This window comes from Epinephelus fuscoguttatus, linkage group LG18, assembly GCF_011397635.1.
Source record: "Epinephelus fuscoguttatus linkage group LG18, E.fuscoguttatus.final_Chr_v1".
Taxonomy (NCBI): domain Eukaryota; kingdom Metazoa; phylum Chordata; class Actinopteri; order Perciformes; family Serranidae; genus Epinephelus; species Epinephelus fuscoguttatus.
In genome coordinates this window covers 8,068,263-8,088,392 of record NC_064769.1, presented here as the reverse complement: position 1 = coordinate 8,088,392, position 20,130 = coordinate 8,068,263, and the positions used below count along the sequence as shown (strand labels likewise).

The window sequence follows — 20,130 nt, the reverse complement described above, 5'->3', positions numbered from 1 at the left end:
AGCTTACCTCACAAATGAGTAGCCTTTGTCCGGGAAAACACGAATTTCCATTATTTGGCCAAAAGGTGAGAAGGTCTGTCTCATAATTTGCTCTAAAAACAAAAATAAAATGAAGAGATGATATTCCATGTGCAAGTAGTGCCTCTAAACCTGCAACTTAATCTTACTGACAAACTGCGACTCACCTGTGAGACCTGTGGTGACTCCTCCGCAATAGACGGTGCAGTTGCTGGGGCTGGACTGGTTGACCACCTCATCAAAAGACAGCTGCTTGGTACTGGTTGCTAAAGAAAAGTTAGGGCAGTTTATTTAATTTGTTGTCTTTTCTCAAAAATGCTTCTCTTATAATACATGTGTGCTGAATTAAAAAACAAATACATAGGTTTAATTCTTTTTGCATCTAAGGTTTGACTTATTGGGCCCTATTTAGATGGTCTAAAACGCGAAGCGCCAGGTGTGCGGCGCATGGGCGTGTCCCAGTCACTTGCAAGTTAGACAGTGCGTTTTTAGACTGTGCGCCATGGCGGAGAGTCATGGGTGTGTTTTGGGCGTATCATTCAATAAGCCAATCAGAGTGTCACCTCTCATTCCCTTTAAAAGAGGTGCAATTGGAGCCCATGGTGGAGAGCTAGTTAAATGGCGGACCTAACAACTGGAAAGAGTGAGCGTTTTACAGCTGAGGAGACGGATCTCCTCGTGCGGGAGGTGAAGGCCCGTCAGAACCAGATCTATGGGGACAGCAGACAGGCACCCAAGCTCCCCGAGGTAAAGCAGGCGTGGGATCACTAATACAAGAAAGATCTTACTAAATATCTGTGGAATATTATCCAAACCTGTTTTCATCATATAACAGAGCACAGCTGTCAAGACTGCCTTGGAGCTCCCCAAGGTGCTGATCCTGCAGCTAGGACCTGTTCGGCGTTTTCTCCCCCACCCACATTTGTTAATTGTTTTCACGTGTTTCCTAGAGCTGTGTTCTGCCTCTTATATGCATGTGTCCTCTCTACACTCAATGCAATGTGTGGGCTTTGGTTTTCAATCAAAAAAATGATTGATTGGTCAGATAATTTCACAATTTCATTGACTGACCATTGAGACGTGTTTCTGATAAATACTTTTATGTGCACAATAATAACCTTTCACAATGTAATCATATTTTTATTTGTTATCTTTTGCATATGTGTGGCTGCTCCGTGTGTGTCTGAGCAGAGTGCACGCGTGTTGTGCACCCGCCTAGAGATGCATATTACTAACTTGTTTAACAGCGAAATACTGTGGTGTTGACTTTAGACCAGGTTTTTGTTGGTCACTGGTGCATTCGCTTTTTACGTCATCTAACTAGCAATGTGCCATGACTGCGCCTGACCACTCCTCATTTTTAGACCAACACACCCAGAGAAGCGCAAGTTCATTTGCTAGTTAGACGACAAGGGCGCAGGGCGTGAAAATGACAACTGCGCCTGCATCTAAATAGCAATGACACTGGCGACATGGATTATGCGCCCTCCGCCAACCGCTTTAGCCCTATTTACCATCTAAATAGGGCCCTTTAAGTGTTTTTTTGTCGTGTGAGATTCTCAATTGTAGAAGGTAACAAACTTCTGTCCTTTTATGTTATCAGGTGCCCCAGGAAATATTGTAGGTGTCATGGAAAGCCTTTGCAAAGCAAGGTAGCATTGGCCTCTAATCTCTATGAACTTACTCTCGTTTGTATTTTTAGGAGCAGGCTTCCTTGTGGCCCAGTTGGTCCTGATCTGCCTTCCTCCCAACCACTGTCCTCCCATCTGCTGTATGGCGTTCTCTGCATCCTGATCATACAGGCAGAAACATGCAAACTCCTGAGTCACCAACACCAAACACAAAACATCCCACTATATGTAAACCCTGAGCTTCAACTGAGTCAGCAATCAGAACCTGCTAATGTTTTCTCAGTCCTCTAACACATAGGCATTACTGGCAAACTTACCCATTTGTTGAAGAAGGAGACAAAGCCATAGCCTTTAGATTTACCTGTGGCCATGTCTTTCACCACTCGACAGTCCCTGTGGACAAATACACAGTCAGTCAACAAATTCAGTTCACGATTTTATTAAATTCATGACAGAATTAACAGTATAACTCAATAATAAGGTTTCATTAAGTTGTTGTTTAAAGCCCCAATCAGACAAAGTGTATTTTGCAAAGACGCACCGCACTGCCCTTTTTTTTTTTTTGAAGCCTGCTTAAATCAGACAGTGTGCTTTTTGCAGCTTGCTGCGTCTTTTTTTTATTATTGTTGCTAAGCAGCCACTGAATTACCTGTCCTTATCTTATCTCCTTTTTTGCTGTGATATAAACTCACCGATCTGTACCTTAAATCAGCATTAACAATGGACAGGCAGAGGACCCTTCACTGGCTCTGATTGACAGGCTGTTCCTAAATAGTACGTTGGTCACAGAAGAACGGAGGTCCAGTATATGAGACCCTCAGAAAGAGGAGAAAGCCCATGGAGTATCATCAGCTGATCCAGAAGCTTCGGCAGGATTATCTTCAGTTTAAGGCTTATTTTAGGATGAGTCAGGGACAGTTTGACAATCTGCTGTTAAATGTCGGGCCTAATTATGGTTGATAAAAACATAAAAAAGCAGCTGAGGCAACAATTTGCTCAGATACGTCTTGCAGCTTGCCTAGGGCGACACTGAAAATGAGCTAACGTTAGCTTAACACAAACCATATGCTATCACTTGTCATCACCATCACCAAAGACTCACCCCAATTAGATAAAAGTAAAAAAAAGACTCGGGGCATTCAGGGCACTCCTATAAAAATGCGAGGTGCTCAGCAATGCAAAAGTAAGTAGCAAAACATTTCACCCTAATTAAAATCAATAACAAAAGGTCACCCCAGGCTGTGGGACTAACTAGATCAATTTAAAGTTGGGTTTGGTGTATACATATACTGCATTGTGGCATTTGTTATGATAACTTTTAGCATGTTTTCATGACATGTTCTTTATTACCATGAACACACACATACCGACTGTAGTTTATTTTGACTCAAACCCACATACACTGTCTTGCTTCCCAGAATTCGCACTGGAGCTCCAAATGTTCAATTAATGGAATCCTGAAAACAGTCCTCAATAAATGTACTATTTACTATTATTAGAGTAGCAGGAGTTGAAAACTACAGCGTCCAGCAGTTTTAATTAAATTACTGAGCCTTTCAAGTTTTAAAGCTGTATACTTGTGATCTGTTTATGCCTTCAGCAGAAACCAGTGGGCTTAGGGCTGACAGCTTAAGACAATATTGGGGACACAAATCCTGGGATTTGTTCACATTTTAAAAAATAACAGCATGTAATAAAGTGATCTGTATAGAACTATATTTAACAAGGCTATAAACTGTTTTACAGCAAAACAGCAGATAAAACCAACACAAGGATCATAAAACACCTGGGGCTAAAAAACACTGCGAGAGTGGGGTGATAAAACCCAGCAACATATTAAATATTCATATACACTTTATTACAAAATAAAGTTTTAAAAAGGGATTAAAAAGACACTAATGATGCAGCCTGTGTGATCTCAATGGGCAATACAGAATCAAATAAAACATAATATAATTAAATATAGAATTACTCCGACTGATAATGATGATGAGAATATACTTACGATATTTTCCCAAATGGAGCAAAAGCTGCTTTTATGTCATCTGTGGTGATTTCAGGACTTAGATCTCCAACAAAAACATGGAAGTGACCTAAAAAAAAAAAACACAATGTGGATGATAGAAAAACAATTGAACACAGCAACAATAAAGCTGGTGTGATATACACCAATCAGCCAAAACATTAAAACCACAGACAGGTGAAGGAACTAACAATGATCATCCCGTTACAATGCAATGCTCTCCTTGGAAACCTTCAGTAGTGTTACTAACGTAGATGCCACTTAATATGTGCCACCCACTCAAACGCCACTGCAGACCAAGCACACCCCGTCATGGCAGCGGCACTCCCTGATGGCAGTGCCCCCCAGCAGGACAATGCACCATGCTAAACCACAAAAAATGTTCAGGAATGACCCGAGGAATGTGACAAAGAGCTCAAGGCATCAACCTGGTCCAAATTCCCCAGATCCCAATCTGACCTCGCATTTGTGGGCAGTGCCAGTACCCCAGAGGTACCCCAATCCAGGGTCAGGCCTCCTTGGATCGGACTTGGCTCTGACCTGTCCAGATATGGACACAGGACCTCTGGGGATGTCCTGTGGTGTCTGGCACCAGGGCGTTGGCAACGGATCCTTTGAGTCCTATGGGTTGCGAGGTGCTGTAGTGGCACGTCCCACGGATGCTCAAGAAGATTTGGATCTGGCTAATTTGAGGGCCAGGTGCGATGTGGCATGGCACATTGTTCTGCGGGCGGGGCCACTGCCATCAGGGAGTGCTGATGCCATGAGGGGGCGCACTTGGTCTGTAGCGGTGATTGGGTGTGTGGTGGGTGTCAAGTGGCATACATGAATGCCAGGACCCAAGGTCTTCCAGCAGAACACTGCACTATAATGAGATGATCAATGTTACTCACTTCAGCTGTTAGTGGTTTTGATGATTTGGCTGGTAAGTGTGGCAATGAGAAAAACATTGCAGACCTCACAGGTAAATCTCCAAGAACTTAATTTACTAAAAGAATTACTAAAATAGCTGCTAATGGCTCTACTTCGGTTAGCTTTTTGTATATCTTCAATTTTATTGTTCCAGCTATTTTTACATTTTCATGTAGTTTTTTTTTTAAAGATGATTTGTTAGGGCTTTTTGTCTTTCTTACGGCACAGATCGAGAATGACAATAAAGGGAGAAGAAAGAAGGGGGAAAGCATGCAGCAAAGGGCTATAGGTTGAAATCAAACCCCATAAGAATGTTTTACTGTTCTGAACTAAAACAAAATACATCCTTGTCTCACAGCTTTTTACTCAAGTTAAAATTACTTAGTTACATTTCACTGAATTATATTCTTATGATTTCATGTGACAAATAAATTGATTGACTGATTATACCAACACTTCTGTTCTTTTAAATTTTATTTCTTTAAATTGTATCTGTTCTAAATGTGGCATCATTTACCAAAAACTACAAAACACTTTATTTAGTAAGATAAAAACAGATTTAGTAAATATGAGCAATGCACAAAGATCGAGCTGGCTGTTCACATGTGATACAGTTATGCCACATTTCCACTGCACAGTAATGTGCGGCTCTAATCAATGGAGAATCCAGTCTCCACTTAGGGGGTACTATCCGCAGTGGAAAACAAACTAGAGAAACTGACCTACTACCAAAAGTGAGTTGAGTCAGGTCCACTCAAAGCATGCAGTGGAAATAAGGTATTAGATTAGGTAGTTACATGGAGAAAGCTGTAGGTATGTAGCGGTCTTTCTCGGTGTACAATTCATTTGAAACTTGTCACTTAAATCAGAATCAGAATCAGAAATACTTTATTGATCCCTAAGGGGAAATTATTTATGTTACAGGTGCTCCTTGCAAGATAGGAAAGATACGTGTTACATGTTATTTGAAAGAATATAGTGGTACTTTTTTATGTATTGTGAGAAAATAAAGTAAGAAAGCAATTTCTTTCCTCTGTATATGGTATGATGAGAGAATGATGATATTTCTACATCAAAACCCCTTGAATGATGACGGAAGAAACCTTTTCCCAGGAAGGAAATGTGTAATCTTGACAAACTACTTACTGCTTGTGTCTTTCTTTTGGCTGGTTGGTGTCGTGGCCCAGTTGACCTTGACCTCCTGCAAGAGAGACAGATGCCGAGAGCGAGGGGAAGAGGAAAAAAGGTGAGTAGTGAAGCACATGTGCAGAATAGAGGAAGGTGCTTTTTCTTTGATTAGAGGTTTTGTCACACACCAGTTTTACTTTTATATTTTGCGATTGAGAACTTGTTTTAAGAAGGTGGTCTCTGTATGCCACACGTGGGTTCTTAAACCACCACTACAAATTGCTTTATCCATTGTTATTATCTAATTTTACATACCTTTGCATTAATTAATAAAACAGTGAAATACAGTGGAGAATATAAAGGGATATCAAGATTTCACCTTCATAATCAGGAACATTTCAGTCTCAGTCTAGTAAAAATTTGGAGTAAAACTGTAGGAAGTAAGGTCCAAATAACAAGGGACTTACAAACAAGTGATTTTTACGAACTTGTTATACTCCTCAAATGGTCCTTCAATACCTGTTGAGGATAAAATATTTTCAACTGAATGTATTTCTCTTGAAGTTGATCTTATGTGGATTCTATGTGGAAATAACTTTGCAAAAGAACACATAGCAGTAAAGATGTAGGGGGACAGAAGAGCATCAATCAAAGTAGATCAAAGAATGTTACATGTAGCATGATTACACAGCGGGGCCATGTTAAATCAATCAATCAACAGATGGCAAACTTCAAAAATCTTAATCAAAACAGAGAGAGCATGGTGCATAAGGTGACAATAAAAACAGCAGTTTGTTTACACCTTGTAAACACACAATGGATGTTATCAGTTGAATAGGTGTGTCTGTGATGTAATCCATTGCCGCATTTCCACTACATGGTATCACACAACTCTAATCAACTCGATTTGCCCCTCTCTGGATTTCCTTTCGCAATGTTGTGGATAGTTCCTGGTTCTTTTTTTGGAACTACCTCCGTCAAGGTTCCAGGCAAGCTGGACGATACTAAAGGTGGAGTTAAACACTGTAGACCCATGATTGGTCAGAAATCCTTTGCTCAACACAGGACATCCTGCACAACCGGCCATTTTAAATTGTCACACTATCGTCAAATTTTAATTCAATGTCAGCCTGAAAGAAAATTGTACCATATACTACATCATACAACTGACTAAATGCAGACGTTCCTCTGTTTGGTTGCCAGTGAAAGGATCCAGCTAGTGTCAAGTTGAAGATGAGGTCACAGCAGTTTTACGGAGCATCACCATAGCAATTAGGTGAGAATCCCACTTACAGTGAGGGGTACTATCCGCAGTGGAAAACAAAATAGAGAAAAGTACATGGTACCAAAAGTAAGTTGAGTCAAGCTAAACCATGCAGTGGAAATGAGTCATAATGATATAACCTGTAAAAAAATCTAGTATTGTTCAGGATTTGTCATTAACAGTGTGGTGACAACTGACCCTAACACCAACAACACGCAACATGCGGAAAGCCAATTAATTATAGCGTGTTTAAGTGTTTTCATAACCTAAGTGGTCAAATGTAATGTTAAAGAAGTACTTCACCTACAGAATGACTATCTGTATATCAATTAGTCATGCTGTGGTACCTTGAATTTGTGAAGAAAACTTCACAAATATTTCCTCCTTGGAAAAGGGCAAACATATTGATTAACTGATTGCTTGGGGACCACATTAAACAACAGGAAGTATGGTGACGTGGTTGAAGTATTCCTTTAAGTATGAATACCAAAAAAATGCTGGATCCAGCTTCTCCGGTGTGGATATTTGCTGGCTAACATAGTTTAATATAATAGTAGACTAAATGTTACTGGTCATGCTGGTCATACTAAACAAGACCTCTGAATATGGCAACTCGGGATTTTTCCCTATTTTATACACCAAAAGATTAATTAATAATGAACACAATCAGGCGTTGCAGCCCAATGAAGAATGGCTTGAGTTGATTTTTTAAGAATGCAAAACACTGCAAAAACAGAGAGCTTTTTTGTGTATGCATAAACTTCAATTATATTGTTGCACATATCAGATATCGCAAAAATAAATGTTACTAAATATTAATGACTTCAGTGCTTGTGTAAAACATAAACATGGGTCTAAATCAAATCACAAATGGTGTAAATATTTAATAAAGTGCATCAGTCTGAATGTTTTGTAAAGACCTTCACTGAATTTAAGAAATAACTGTAGCCTTCTACACCGACAACTGTGACGGGAAAACACAAAGAGGCAGAATACGCCATAACATTTAGTAATTTATTGATTGAGTACTTTGTATCCTTCATTTCAAGTTTTGAATCCATAGCAATCACTAATGAAGTATCTTCAGACTTGTTTTTGAGACCATGAGAAAGCAAGAAACCAAGAAAACAATTACAGACAAAACCGAAAGCTCTCACTATTACACTTTGTTTTTAGGATTCTGACTGTTCACAGCAGTAACATGACAGAGATCAGTGTCTAGTGTTCCCACCCCGGTCATTTCAGACTGTGCACAGAAGATTAATGTGCACCGGGGAATAAAACAAATTAAGTTGAAGTGGAGCAGGAAGAGGGTAGTGAGATAAAAAGAAACAGGTTTTCCCAGCCACTTCATTTCAACCCTACCCACCCAGCCTCACCACTGTTGACTCACCCAGGAGATATGATAGCTTACCTTACCCAGTATTTTCCGACCATTCATGGCTGCGATTGTGGCAGTGGCATGTCTATGCTCATAGAACTCCACAAAGCAGTAAGGATCATGACCTGCTGTCTGGAGTGGACAAGAAACACAAATATTAATAAAATGTATTGTGACCTTTTTTTTATTATTAAAAAAGAAAGAAAAAGGTCTTGGGGGAAATATGAGAAATGCTCCTTTTTGTCTCAGCCGGCTGGAGGGGAGTGTTGGTGTCTGTGTTACACCGAAGAGAATGACAGACAAAGTAAGCAAACTTGCGCTGTTACCTACATGTGATGGGCAGACAGTGTGTTGTTGAGGTATTAAAAAGTAGGGACCACAGCAGCATCTAACCAGACAGAAGTGACATTTGCAGGAATGTTTACATGCTGCTTAATGTGCTGCAGCTGACAAGTTTATTAGTTGTCTGGCCTTCAAAGTGAAGTTAGTCTCAGTGAGGGACAGAACAAGACAGGTGTTCATTTCATGTCTGTAAGTTAGATAAAATGGAGACTTTAGCAGGAAAGCTAATGTGGGTTGTTGTTCAGTGTTGACATCACTGCTTTATGCAAGACTTGATTAGCTGTATCGAAATAAGGTCTCCATCAATGTAGACAAATTAATAAAAAACTAGGGGGCACTAACATGACACAGAAAAATATTAAATATGGGCTTTTAAGTGAATTCTATTTTCAAGTATTCACATTAAACTAGTTAGGAGTATTCCTGTACTGTGTGTAAAATAAAGTCTAACATAAAAATAGGATTCAAAATAAACACCCAAGCAAAGATGCAGCAAGGGGTTAGGGTTACCTTTCTGCACTTTCTGCACCACCAACACATCTCGTTATCTGTTCTCTGCCCTGATGGCTTCACAACCTCATAGGCTAACACTGCTAGCAAATGAGGTGAAGTTATCTGTCTCCACTGTTTTGCTTTTTATGCTTAATGCGTAAATGGTTCATCCTCAACCTCGCCGTTCTATGACAGGCAAGTTTAACATTAATTGTACATAGCTTGCTCTGAAGATTCATTCTTTTTTTTTTCACAAAGCAAAAAAGGAAAAATGTGATAACTAGGGAGGTCACCTGGTTAACTACTGAGAATATTTCTGACTGGTTACACATATTGGTCTGGAGGTTAATTCTGCTTCTCTTCAGTTAACTGCAATGCGCACCACCTGGGTCAGGTGGGAGCTAGCTAGCCGGAACACTCATTCAGCGATAAACACCATTACAATTATGCTCAAGGGGGGTTGCAGCTCAAAATGAAGCTGCTTGCTCACTGGAGCCTGGGGGGAGACTGCAAGGTGGCCAGCATGTTTCTGCAGCATGCCAACCTGGTGGCAGGATGGCACTACCAACAGTAATTGCGAATGAGCAGCGTCACTAGCTCGCTCCCAACAGACCCGGGTAGTGAGCTGTGCAGAGCCACCAAGGCTAACTGTAGGCTAACTGTGAGACCAGAGTGTGGGCAATGGGCACATTGTTTCTGCATGTTGGTGTGTCTCTTAAAAGCAGAGCAAAGGAAAACATACACAACAAATATGCAATTTAATTTCAGCTGGACTTAAAAGTTACTGTGGCTATTATACACGTCTTAAAATGGGAGGCCACAACACTACTAACCACTGGAAAATAGTTGTGAATCAACAGGATGAGGAGATGAGCAAGTGAATTAACCAGATCACAAGGTCGGGAAGCAAAGTGTTGATGTATGAACTCTCATACACCGTACAACAGTCGTCCTTGGAGTGTACTGCCAAAAGGGGCCTGTTGCAGCCGCAGTATCTTTCCAGGCAAGAGGGCAAACAGCAACAAAGAGGGTAAAATATTACAAATTAACTCACATCTACTATCATTTTACAGCTCTTGCAGGGTCCAATCTGGCCAAACAACTCCAAAATGAGTGCCTCTGTCACGTCCCGGGACAGATTCCCCACATACCTACAATGGACAGAAGACACAGACAGCAGTTTTTACTGTTTTGTGATGTCATTTGTGATGGTGATTTGACAACTTGTGTGGGTGCTGGAGAAAGGGCAAGCTTTACCTCCAACTATTACATGGTGATAATTATATGAAAATCAAGTCTGGGAGGTAAACATCACGTTAACTCGATCCTGAGGTAGACTTATGCAGCGCTGGTAGATTGTTTTTGTTTACACACATACCTAGATGACAAGATATAGAGGTGTTTGCTTCTCTTGTGTTTTGTTTGAAAAGTTAATAGCTCACCTCATTTGTCAAAATTTTGTGTTTGTATCAATTTACCTGAGTTTGCCTCTAAACAGTTACTGGCTTTGCCTGCCTGATTACAGTAGTGTTAAGCTGCTTCCATTTCCTATCGTGTTTTTTTGGTTCCAACATTCACCAACAAAAGCATTGTAAGAATCCTTTTTACCCTAAGACAGTGGTGTATGTGTAAATGCCAGAACCACACACACACACACACATACCAGCAATAATTAGATTTTCGCTCGACCTGAAGATTTAAGTAAATTCAAATACCTCAAGACAATAAAATCTCAAGGCTGTTGATGGCAAATAATTCTGTAGTCTGCATTTAATAATCCAAACATGGAGTGCAACTAAGGACAGCCATTGAAATCTCGGCTCCTGCCATTGTCTTACAACACTGCTGGGTTTACACAAATAGATTGAACTTGATCCTACCCAGGAAATAAAAATAACCGCTTTACAAATCCAAATTAACATCAGTATTGGCTAATTAAGGTCACCGGTAACAAAACTATCCACATAAATATGCTCCTAGGCCTGTGTTGTAATGATCCCCTCGCTAAAATACGTTGTGGAAGTGATGGCACACCAAACTCCATAGGAAAAGCAGGCATTTCAATGTTCTCCAGCTCATCGTCAGACTTACTTGCAATGTAGAGCAGCCTCAGATACATGAGGCTTGTATGTGCAAGTCACTACTTTATTCGGCAAACACAACACACACCAAACTGCATTTATTTAAGGAACACTTTAATTTTACTTGGTGAGCAGTGTGAACCGACGCGTTAATTTGAGCCTTTTCTGGAATTAATGTTTAACGTTAGTTAGCTAGCTAGCGTTGACGACCGCGGCGAATTTATCATGTTAGATCATTACGAAGTCTTAAGATATCATTGGGTCGTACTAAATTTAACTCGCATACAAGTGTTGGATTTTTTAATTAAGTCTGAGGTCCAAATCTTAACGTTTTGAGAGTGGAGTGCGCTCTGGATAATACGCTGTTTCTGAATGCTAACTTAGCTACGTGACGGATACAACCGGTTAGCTAACTGTAACGCAGACACACGCACACACTTACAGGGTTTTGGGTTGGTCATCGTCCATTCTGTTTAACTTGCTGGCCGAGAACAAGTCGCAACCCTGAGAGCAAATCCACGACTGTCGCGGGCAGCTGCCTGTGACACCGTCAGGTTATTTTACTGCGCAGTATGAACTGATAAACAGCCGCTGTTAGCTCCAGAGTGAACAATGGGCTGCCGACAAAGATGGCGGAGCAACCGGGGCCGACGCTAAACTCGCATGCGCAGCAGTTCAGCCAACGGCAACATCAAGGCATGTTACAAAATAATGTCAGCCTCTTTTTTCTGTTTTCCATAAAGAATATTGGCAATACTTACAGGCCACTAAGCCTTACACCCATAAAAAGCTCTAAAGACAGATGAGTGGGCTGATTTTATTGTCTTTTCTCTTATTACCTCCTGTTATTTTCTTGTTCATGTACTTCATCACAGCAGTCTTTGTATCTCCTCTGCACCGTGGCCCTACATCCCGTCTAGTAGCCTATTTATCAGGAAAATACGCGATATGCTAGAACGTTGTTGAATATCGCGACAGCAATATTACCTGCGATAAATACATATTAACTGTTACTGAGGTTTGTCTTACTGCTGCTTTCAGTACAACACCAAAATACAACAAATTGTTTATTGAATTAAAAATTTAGAAAATTATTTTCAACTTCTTTTATTAAGCAAACTGAACATTTAACTGAACACAAAAGCCACCATGAAAAAAAGAGTGATAGTTACATTTTAAAGTGCAGTTTTCTACTGATTCTGTTTCAGCTAAAGAAATTACAAAATATCCGTGTCCTCTTTATCACGCGAGTTACACACACAGCTCTGATACATAAATTGTGAATGATGAAATCCAAATTTAATAAATATCTTATACGAATCAATTAGGCCCAGGAACTGAAATTCTTTTACCCATATGATGCATTTCATCAGCTGTCAGATAACCATACAAGACCTGCATACACAAGCACTTTTACTGTAATAGGTAGCTCATACCTGTATTCAGTAGTGGATCTTAATACAGGTGATATAGGGTACTACCTATGGTGCCACAAAAATTTTTTTTTGACCAAATAAAAAAAAAAACATCAACATATGGGGAAGAGAAGACACATAGGCCTACTATTCTCTCTCTCTCCCTCTCTCTCTCTTACTATATATAGGGAGGGAGGGGGGACACCAGAGGAAACTTGCCTTGGCCCCCAAAGGTGCTAGGTCCAGCACTGCCTGTACCGTACATCTAAGTGTTATGTATTTATTATATGCACAAACAGTGCAAATTTGACTCCTTTTGAGGATTCACTGTTGCCTTGTAGTATGTATGTTGTTTTTTATGCACTGAAAAACAATTTTAAAAAGCATTACTTCAAAGAACCATCTCATGTGACTATCTCGTGTTTGAAATGTATCTTTGCTACTCAATATGGGCCCATTTGTATCGTCAGAGTTCCAGTATTCCATTCGAGCAACTTGACAGCTGAGAAGCTGAAACAGCTTTTAATTATTCTTTATAAGAGGTAACTTGTGTACATTTTATTGATTCAGTCTGTAAAAGACATGAGCAAGTTGAAAAGTGGCACTAAACTGCTTGATTCATCCATCATGTCTGCAAATAAAAAACACTTTACCTGCATGGTTTTCAATTCACAAGTTTCAGTTATAACATTATTGCACATTTTTATAGATATAACTTGTTTGATTCAGGACTGAGCATTTGCAAAATGCAAATTGTACTCTTACAAGAGACCTGAAATGAGATCAGAAAAAAGATTTATTATCCATGTATATTTTGTTGTATAATCTTATTATAGAGGGCCTCAAGCAGTCGGATAACTCAAATTTCTTCTGATAATAAAAAAAACCTATAAGCCTCTAACTCAAATACAGACAAGTATCAAAAAATTACAGCTAAATTTTACCTTACTGTGAATTGGAAAGTGCTCATGTTGTCAACAATGCTTACCTCACACACAGAACAATACAATTTTCAAGTGTATCCTTTTTCATGCTTTTTTGTGTGTCTGGTAGTTTCATGGAATATCACGTTTTAGAGGTATTTTTATTTTGTAACATATCTGAATGAAGATTTTGCTAAAAACATTAGCCCTTCCACATGTGTAAAATCAATCAGAATAGAACCAACAGAGTGTTTATAAAACACAGAGAAGAAAAATGTCAATTGTCTTTAAAACAACGGAACCTGAATTTATTGTCGCACCGGGACATTTAAACTACAACTCTGATTTGTCATTAATTTATTTTAAATTAATGACAAATACATAAATTACATTTACCCTAAATTATCTAAAAAACAAAATCCCAAAAAAGTCCAGTGGTTTGTGTGTCTGTACCCTGATGCTGCTACATGCTGCCCGGATGATACAGTCCTGTGCAGCGTATGAGACAGCAGTGTAAACAGAGACAAGTCGAGCTTCTCTGCTCAGTCGCTCCCTCATCTTGGGCAGATGTTGTGGTCTGTGACAAGTTTCTCCATCCTCTTTATCTTGCGTTTGTTCTTGGGCATAGGTTTGTCATACATGCCATTCTTCAGTAGATGCTCCTTGCTGTGATGAATCTGAGCACCATGCTGCAGCTGGAAGGAGCACAGGGCTTTCAGGGGCCTCAGCAGAACCTGGACACACAAATGAAAAAAAGGCAGAGTGATGAAAAATACATGATTTTTTTTTTTTTTAACATCGCAATCTGCGTGTGGTCCAGTAGACATCTACTGTATGTACTGTACGCATTTTGCGTGGGGTAGTTATCCATAGACAGTTTATCACATACAATAGACGTCTGTCAGCATGTCCCCTGTTTGGAGAAGCAGACCAGATTTCGACACGGAAGTTCAGCAAACTCCTGGTGTGGATGAGTCAGCAACAAAATGTATTTTAGCCATCTAAAAAAATCATGATCAGTTTAAGTGTACTCTATATTTAGAATATTTTAATTGCTTTACCTTAATGTCAGTCAGTAAAAACAGTTATTTAACATACCAGGGGTTGGTAGAGACCAAAAACAGAGTTAAAATAAGAGTGAATACCGGAACTACATTCATCAGGTGGACACAAACATGACTTCAAATGAATGCTAATGTTGCCCTGTTACTGTTGGATGTGTAAATAAACAACCGTTTACTCACATGTTTGCCATATTAGCTGAAAAGGTCATAATTCAATATCCATAAACCAGCCAAAAAAATCAGTTGGTGCAACTTTAACGTTCACTTCTGTGGAACAGAGAGCACAGTGCATGACACAAATCATACAATAATCATAATTATGTCTCCACATCACCTCTTGGATGTCATCATTCCTCTCCAGGATGGACAGGGCAACAGCAGCACATTCCAGCGTGGACAAACAGATGTTGGAGGGTTGTGTGCGGATCACATACTGACTGGACAGAGTCCTATTGAGCTGCACCTGGTAAACCAAAGCAAGGGTGATCAGTTGTGGTATCCTCTCTGTTGACATAAAACTGCCATCTGGATTTTATGGAATATGGTTATAATCCTCACAATTTTTTTCATTTTTTTCACAGTTTTTATAAGATTTTTGGTCAGCACTACCCCTCTATAAAGTGGTTTTCAGTGTAAGTGGCAGCCATTACTATGCTGCATTCAAATCCTCCACACACACAAAGGATTGAGGGCTTCATTAATCCAGCTTTACTGTTTTTAATTGTATCTAATTGCCATTAGCCTTACTGTTCAGCCATATCAGAGTCATATTAGGGTACTGCTAATGCAGACCAAACGTTTCCAACTCTGCTTCACATTAAACTGGCAAAACACAAAGTGGCTTTTATTGTGAAACATTAAATACTGTAGGGGGTAATAGAAAAAGGAGTAGCAGTCACAGTTTACGAGCCACAAGTGACAGTCTGCAAACCCCCAACTTCTCAGTAAGTGAACCAACTTTTTTTGACTGTACTCTGCTGTAGTGCAGAAAACTTAACTGATTTGATTAAAACAATCAGACATTGTTTGACTGCACTGTAAAGAGACACACAAGTTGATCCCCTGTTGTATTTCTGACAAAAAAATCGTCTCAAAAGCATTGAAATTCTGGGACCTTCAATATTAATTTACACTTTTTGTTACCCTCTGTAATCAGATGTCGTAGAACCAACCAGGTCTGAAATCTCAAGGATTATAATAATATGTACATTTAAAATAGAGGGACGAAAGCAACATTGAAGCAAAGGAAGAGAAATCAACAATAGCGAACTGCACACAGTGCTTTGTTTTAAACAATCCAGTTTATCTCTCATTGCATTTAGCCAGAACACAAAACACTCAGAGGGGGAAGAGAAGAAATGTTGAGAAAGTCCACAGTGTTCACTTGCCCACATTTAAGAGACTTTTTTTTATTTAGCTTTGAGTTCAAATTAGTCATTTCATGTGGGTGCAGCAGCTTTCCCACCAGTGGGTGTAATGGGAGAATTTATACCGTCTCAAGTGGACAGGGCACTCGTCTCTATTCCAGCAAGACTCTGTGATTTAAGCTGATATACGAAGATCATTTTAACATAAAAATCTTCCACAGCAAAGCTGTAACTGGCCTTAATGACACCATGGAAGGTTCATTAACTCTGTCAAAATGAACTTCCTTTTCTCTCAACACCTAACCTCACCCTCTTTAATGTGACATCACAATTAAACACACCTGTTTGGGCAGGTGGAACAGGCTGTTTTTGAGGAACATGTTTTTCGCCTGGCTCCAGGTGCCGTCTATGATGATCACATTGTGTTTCACTGTGCCCACTTCCTGGTATTGCACCAACTCCTCCAGGTTCTGGGATTTGGGACCTGGGTAGAGGATCAGTGTCCTGCTGTCCCGACACACAGCAGCCAGCTCTGGGTGCCTGAGAGAAAAGATGGAAGACAAATATATTAGATAATTATGTGCCAGTGGTGTTGCTTTAATGTGAAATCAGTGTGCTAACAAGAAATACTGCTTACTTTTCCTCATTGAATCTCCTTCCCACTATGACGTTGCATTTTCCTTGTGGCAAACATGCAGCAAGTAGAGGCACTGTACGAAGCACTCTGCTCTCCTAAAAGTACACTCCACGTGAGAATTGCTGATCATAACCATGAGCTGAATAATTGTCATTAACTGGCATGTTGGAGTTTCTTTCTTTTTTAAAGGTGCATAGTGGATTGCAGCTCATTTAATATTTGGTTTGAGGACACACAAATGCTTGCATTCTCCGACCAGAATTAAATACATTCATAGCCAAATTTGATCCTTATCATTTCCAAAAGCCTGACAAAACAATGATGATTTTGCCCATTATCCTCTACTGCTGAGATGCTTTAATAGTGAAATTTTCCACTGGGATTAATAAAGCATGTATATATGTACCTATCTAAGAACACTAGAATGTATTACATTGAATGGAGATTGAAATTAGACTATATTTAAATCTCTAACCACAAAAATTAAATAAAATAAATATTGCATGTCAATACCTTTAAAAGGACAATTCACCCCTGAATCAAAAAATACATATGTTTCCTTTTACCTTCAGTTTTATTCATCAGTCTAGATTGTTTTGGTGTGAGCTACTGAGTGTTAGAGATATCAGAAGTAGCAATGTCTGCCCTCTCTGGAATATAATGGAACAAGATGGCACTTGGCCTGTGGTGCTAGAAGTGCCAAAAAATACATCTGAAAAATCATGACCTGTTTCTTAAGATAATCCACAGAACTTGTTGTGAGCAGTTTCATGTAGGAACTATTTTCTTTCTACTGAAATACACCCAGCAATCATGTCACTCTGCAGAAGCGTACATCTACTCATGGACAAGAGGCTTGTGGTCCAGAAAGTTAAATCATTAAAATAGTTCCTACATGAAACTGCTCACAACAAGGTCTGTGGATAATCTTGCGTAACCAGGTCATGATTTCTGGAGAGAGAGACTGCTGTTGAGTTTGACAAATGTATTTTTGCTGGCACTTTGAGCACCACAAGCTGAGTGCCATCTAGTTCCATTATACTGGAGAAAGAAGGCAGACATCTCTATGGCCGATATCTCTACCACTCAGTAACTCACACCAAAACAATCTACACTTAAGACTAGGACTACAGGTAAGTGGGTAAATATGTATATTTATTTTGGGGTGCACTAAGACTGAAATATAGTCACCAAAAAAAAAATACATTTTGGGCTCATGAACACTGTCCTTTGCTGCCTGAGCTTAGACATTTACAACTATAAGAACTTTATATTGGACAGCTAATATTACATACTGTACATCACCTTTTAATCAAATTGTATAATTTACATATTCATTCTCCAAAATAGAGTCCTGGGCACTGTCTGCAGACTTCTGTCAGTCATTTGGACAGCTTATGTAGGGCTCCAGAGGTCTATCTAAATTAAATGAGGTGTGTATCTTTCAAACTTTATGGTACAAAACTCCCTCTCTGTGTCTCATGTGTTTCCATGATGAGTTGCAGTGGAGAAAATTTAGTCCTACAAAGAATGTACCTTTGGAAATTATGCACTTGATTGTTTAAATCAGACTGATGAAACCTCATACAGATTTCGAGTAAACTTGAGAAAACATTCATAAGTATCAAGATCTGTGGATTTGGCCCTGCATTACTGACATTAAAATTACACAAGGATGATAAAATAAGAGATAATATAAAACAGAACGTTATTTGTCCTTATGGAAATTGTTGCACAGCAAATATAAAATAAATCATATCAGATATCAATAAGGTGCAATTTTAAAATATGCACACAATGCCAAACACAAACAGCTTTACTGTAAGGATCATAGCTATGTATGAGAAGAGGCATAGCTCTGTATGTATATATGTCAAGTACAGCTAAGGGATATCTATGTGTTTATGACTGCAGCAACAAAAACTGTTTCATTGGAGACATATGTGAGCCTATGTACCTAACCCTCAAAGGTAGACATTAATAGCGTGATACAGTCTCTAGTGTTGAACATGCATGTTATATTTGACATGTAATAACTCACCTCTGCAGGATGCTGCACTACATACAGACATGTGGAGACCTCCAGGGGTTGTGGTGGGAGAAAGGGACAGAGACACACCTTCTGAGGGCGACTATATGGGAGGAAAGTTGAAGATGTGAGGCTGTGATTGCCAAGTTATTTCCCAGCCCATTGCCCCCATCTCTTTATTTCAGCTGGTCTTGAGCTTTTGCTGTAACGATATTAATCTTTTCCCTCATTAAAACATGCAAGTTACTTGAGAAGGAGAAGGGGAAGAGGAGAGGGATTTCTGTCCTGTCTGGTCCAACCACTCTAACTTGTTAGCTAGCTAGCATTAGCTTCACTTTAATTCACCTCACCGGCACCGTAAACACGTCGGTCTTCTCTCGCCAACCTCGACCGGGAGGGCAGCCAGGTCGCCAAAACCGTCGATTAATCCGGCTTCCGTCGATGAGTTGTCACTGGTGTCTGGTCCATTTTCTTCGGAAGAGACTGACGGGCAAAAACTGGAGACATTGTCCATTGCGTTAGCAGAAAGCTAACTTATCCCAAGTACTCAAACACAGCGCCGAGGAGGAACTCTTAGCATAGAAATACACCAACTAGTAAGACGGAGAACCGGTTTGCTAGCTAATTGTTTTAATAAAAAAAGTTAATATACTCTGGAGGCGCGACTTAGTTCTTTTAATTAATTTTATTGCACTCTCTTTATATAATATGACGTTAGCTCTCACCATCCCGAATCGATTATTGTTGTAGTGGCATCCAAGGCTACGTTCACAGCCTCAGGAATATATTAGGTAACTAGCTATAAACGTCAGTCAGCTTTAAAATATATATCAAGAAAACAAACACCCCAACATATTTTGTTAGTGTTTTAATTTTGATAATTGTTTACTTAATTTAGTCGGGGAAATTGGCCAAATATAAACGTTTCTTAGCTATTTAAATTGGCATATCCACTCTATCCACTGTACTTCTATAACCTTAATGGTAGGCTACTGACTCACAGCTGCCACCTGTCGACGTGGAGGGAAATAAGGGAATTTAAAAAGTTTAAAAGATATGAAAGTGCTGATTTATAACACTGGATGTCGCCAAAGCCCGTTTAAACTGATAATAAATGGTCAAAATAACAAACATAATAATAATAATAATAGTAATAACGATAGCAATCTCAAACTGCACTTTTACATCTCTTTTTTTAAGTAATTGTTTATTGTTTTGTTAACAATTAGCACAGTGCAATCAAGACTAACCTACAAATAGTCCAATTATTATGATATACACTGTCCACAAATGTCAAAGAAAAGAAAAGGACAGAAAAAGTAAAAATAATTCAAACAAAGAATAAAAACATAAAAAAGTATGGTGGGGCCGTTTTCCTCATATCATGACTGATAAAGCAGGGCTCCATCTTCTCAGGATTTTT

The 20,130-nt window shown here is 39.3% G+C and overlaps 2 protein-coding genes across 4 annotated transcripts in view; both read right to left on the bottom strand.

Annotated features, from left to right (window-relative positions):
• Positions 1 to 11,918, bottom strand: part of LOC125906338 (cytotoxic granule associated RNA binding protein TIA1-like) — a 19,042-nt gene extending 7,124 nt beyond the window's left edge. For all 3 annotated transcript variants that reach the window (XM_049604942.1, XM_049604943.1, XM_049604944.1), the window contains exons 1-9: positions 11,715 to 11,918; positions 10,246 to 10,342; positions 8,391 to 8,489; positions 5,731 to 5,785; positions 3,655 to 3,742; positions 1,967 to 2,042; positions 1,703 to 1,808; positions 186 to 284; positions 8 to 92 (exon numbers count right to left, since the gene is read on the bottom strand). In XM_049604942.1, coding sequence (XP_049460899.1) covers positions 8 to 92; positions 186 to 284; positions 1,703 to 1,808; positions 1,967 to 2,042; positions 3,655 to 3,742; positions 5,731 to 5,785; positions 8,391 to 8,489; positions 10,246 to 10,342; positions 11,715 to 11,740 — 731 coding nt within the window. In that variant the 5' untranslated portion in view covers positions 11,741 to 11,918. The remainder of the gene's footprint in view (positions 1 to 7; positions 93 to 185; positions 285 to 1,702; positions 1,809 to 1,966; positions 2,043 to 3,654; positions 3,743 to 5,730; positions 5,786 to 8,390; positions 8,490 to 10,245; positions 10,343 to 11,714) is intronic.
• A 473-nt stretch (positions 11,919 to 12,391) lies between these two features.
• On the bottom strand, positions 12,392 to 19,286 carry dtwd2 (DTW domain containing 2). The gene is made up of 6 exons (XM_049604946.1): positions 19,058 to 19,286; positions 18,720 to 18,810; positions 16,679 to 16,773; positions 16,383 to 16,581; positions 15,009 to 15,137; positions 12,392 to 14,344 (listed from the first exon to the last, which is right to left on the bottom strand). Exons 1-6 carry the CDS (start codon positions 19,219 to 19,221, stop codon positions 14,165 to 14,167), a joined length of 858 nt encoding a protein of 285 aa, XP_049460903.1. The 5' UTR covers positions 19,222 to 19,286; the 3' UTR covers positions 12,392 to 14,164.
• Between the last annotated feature and the right edge of the window lie 844 nt (positions 19,287 to 20,130).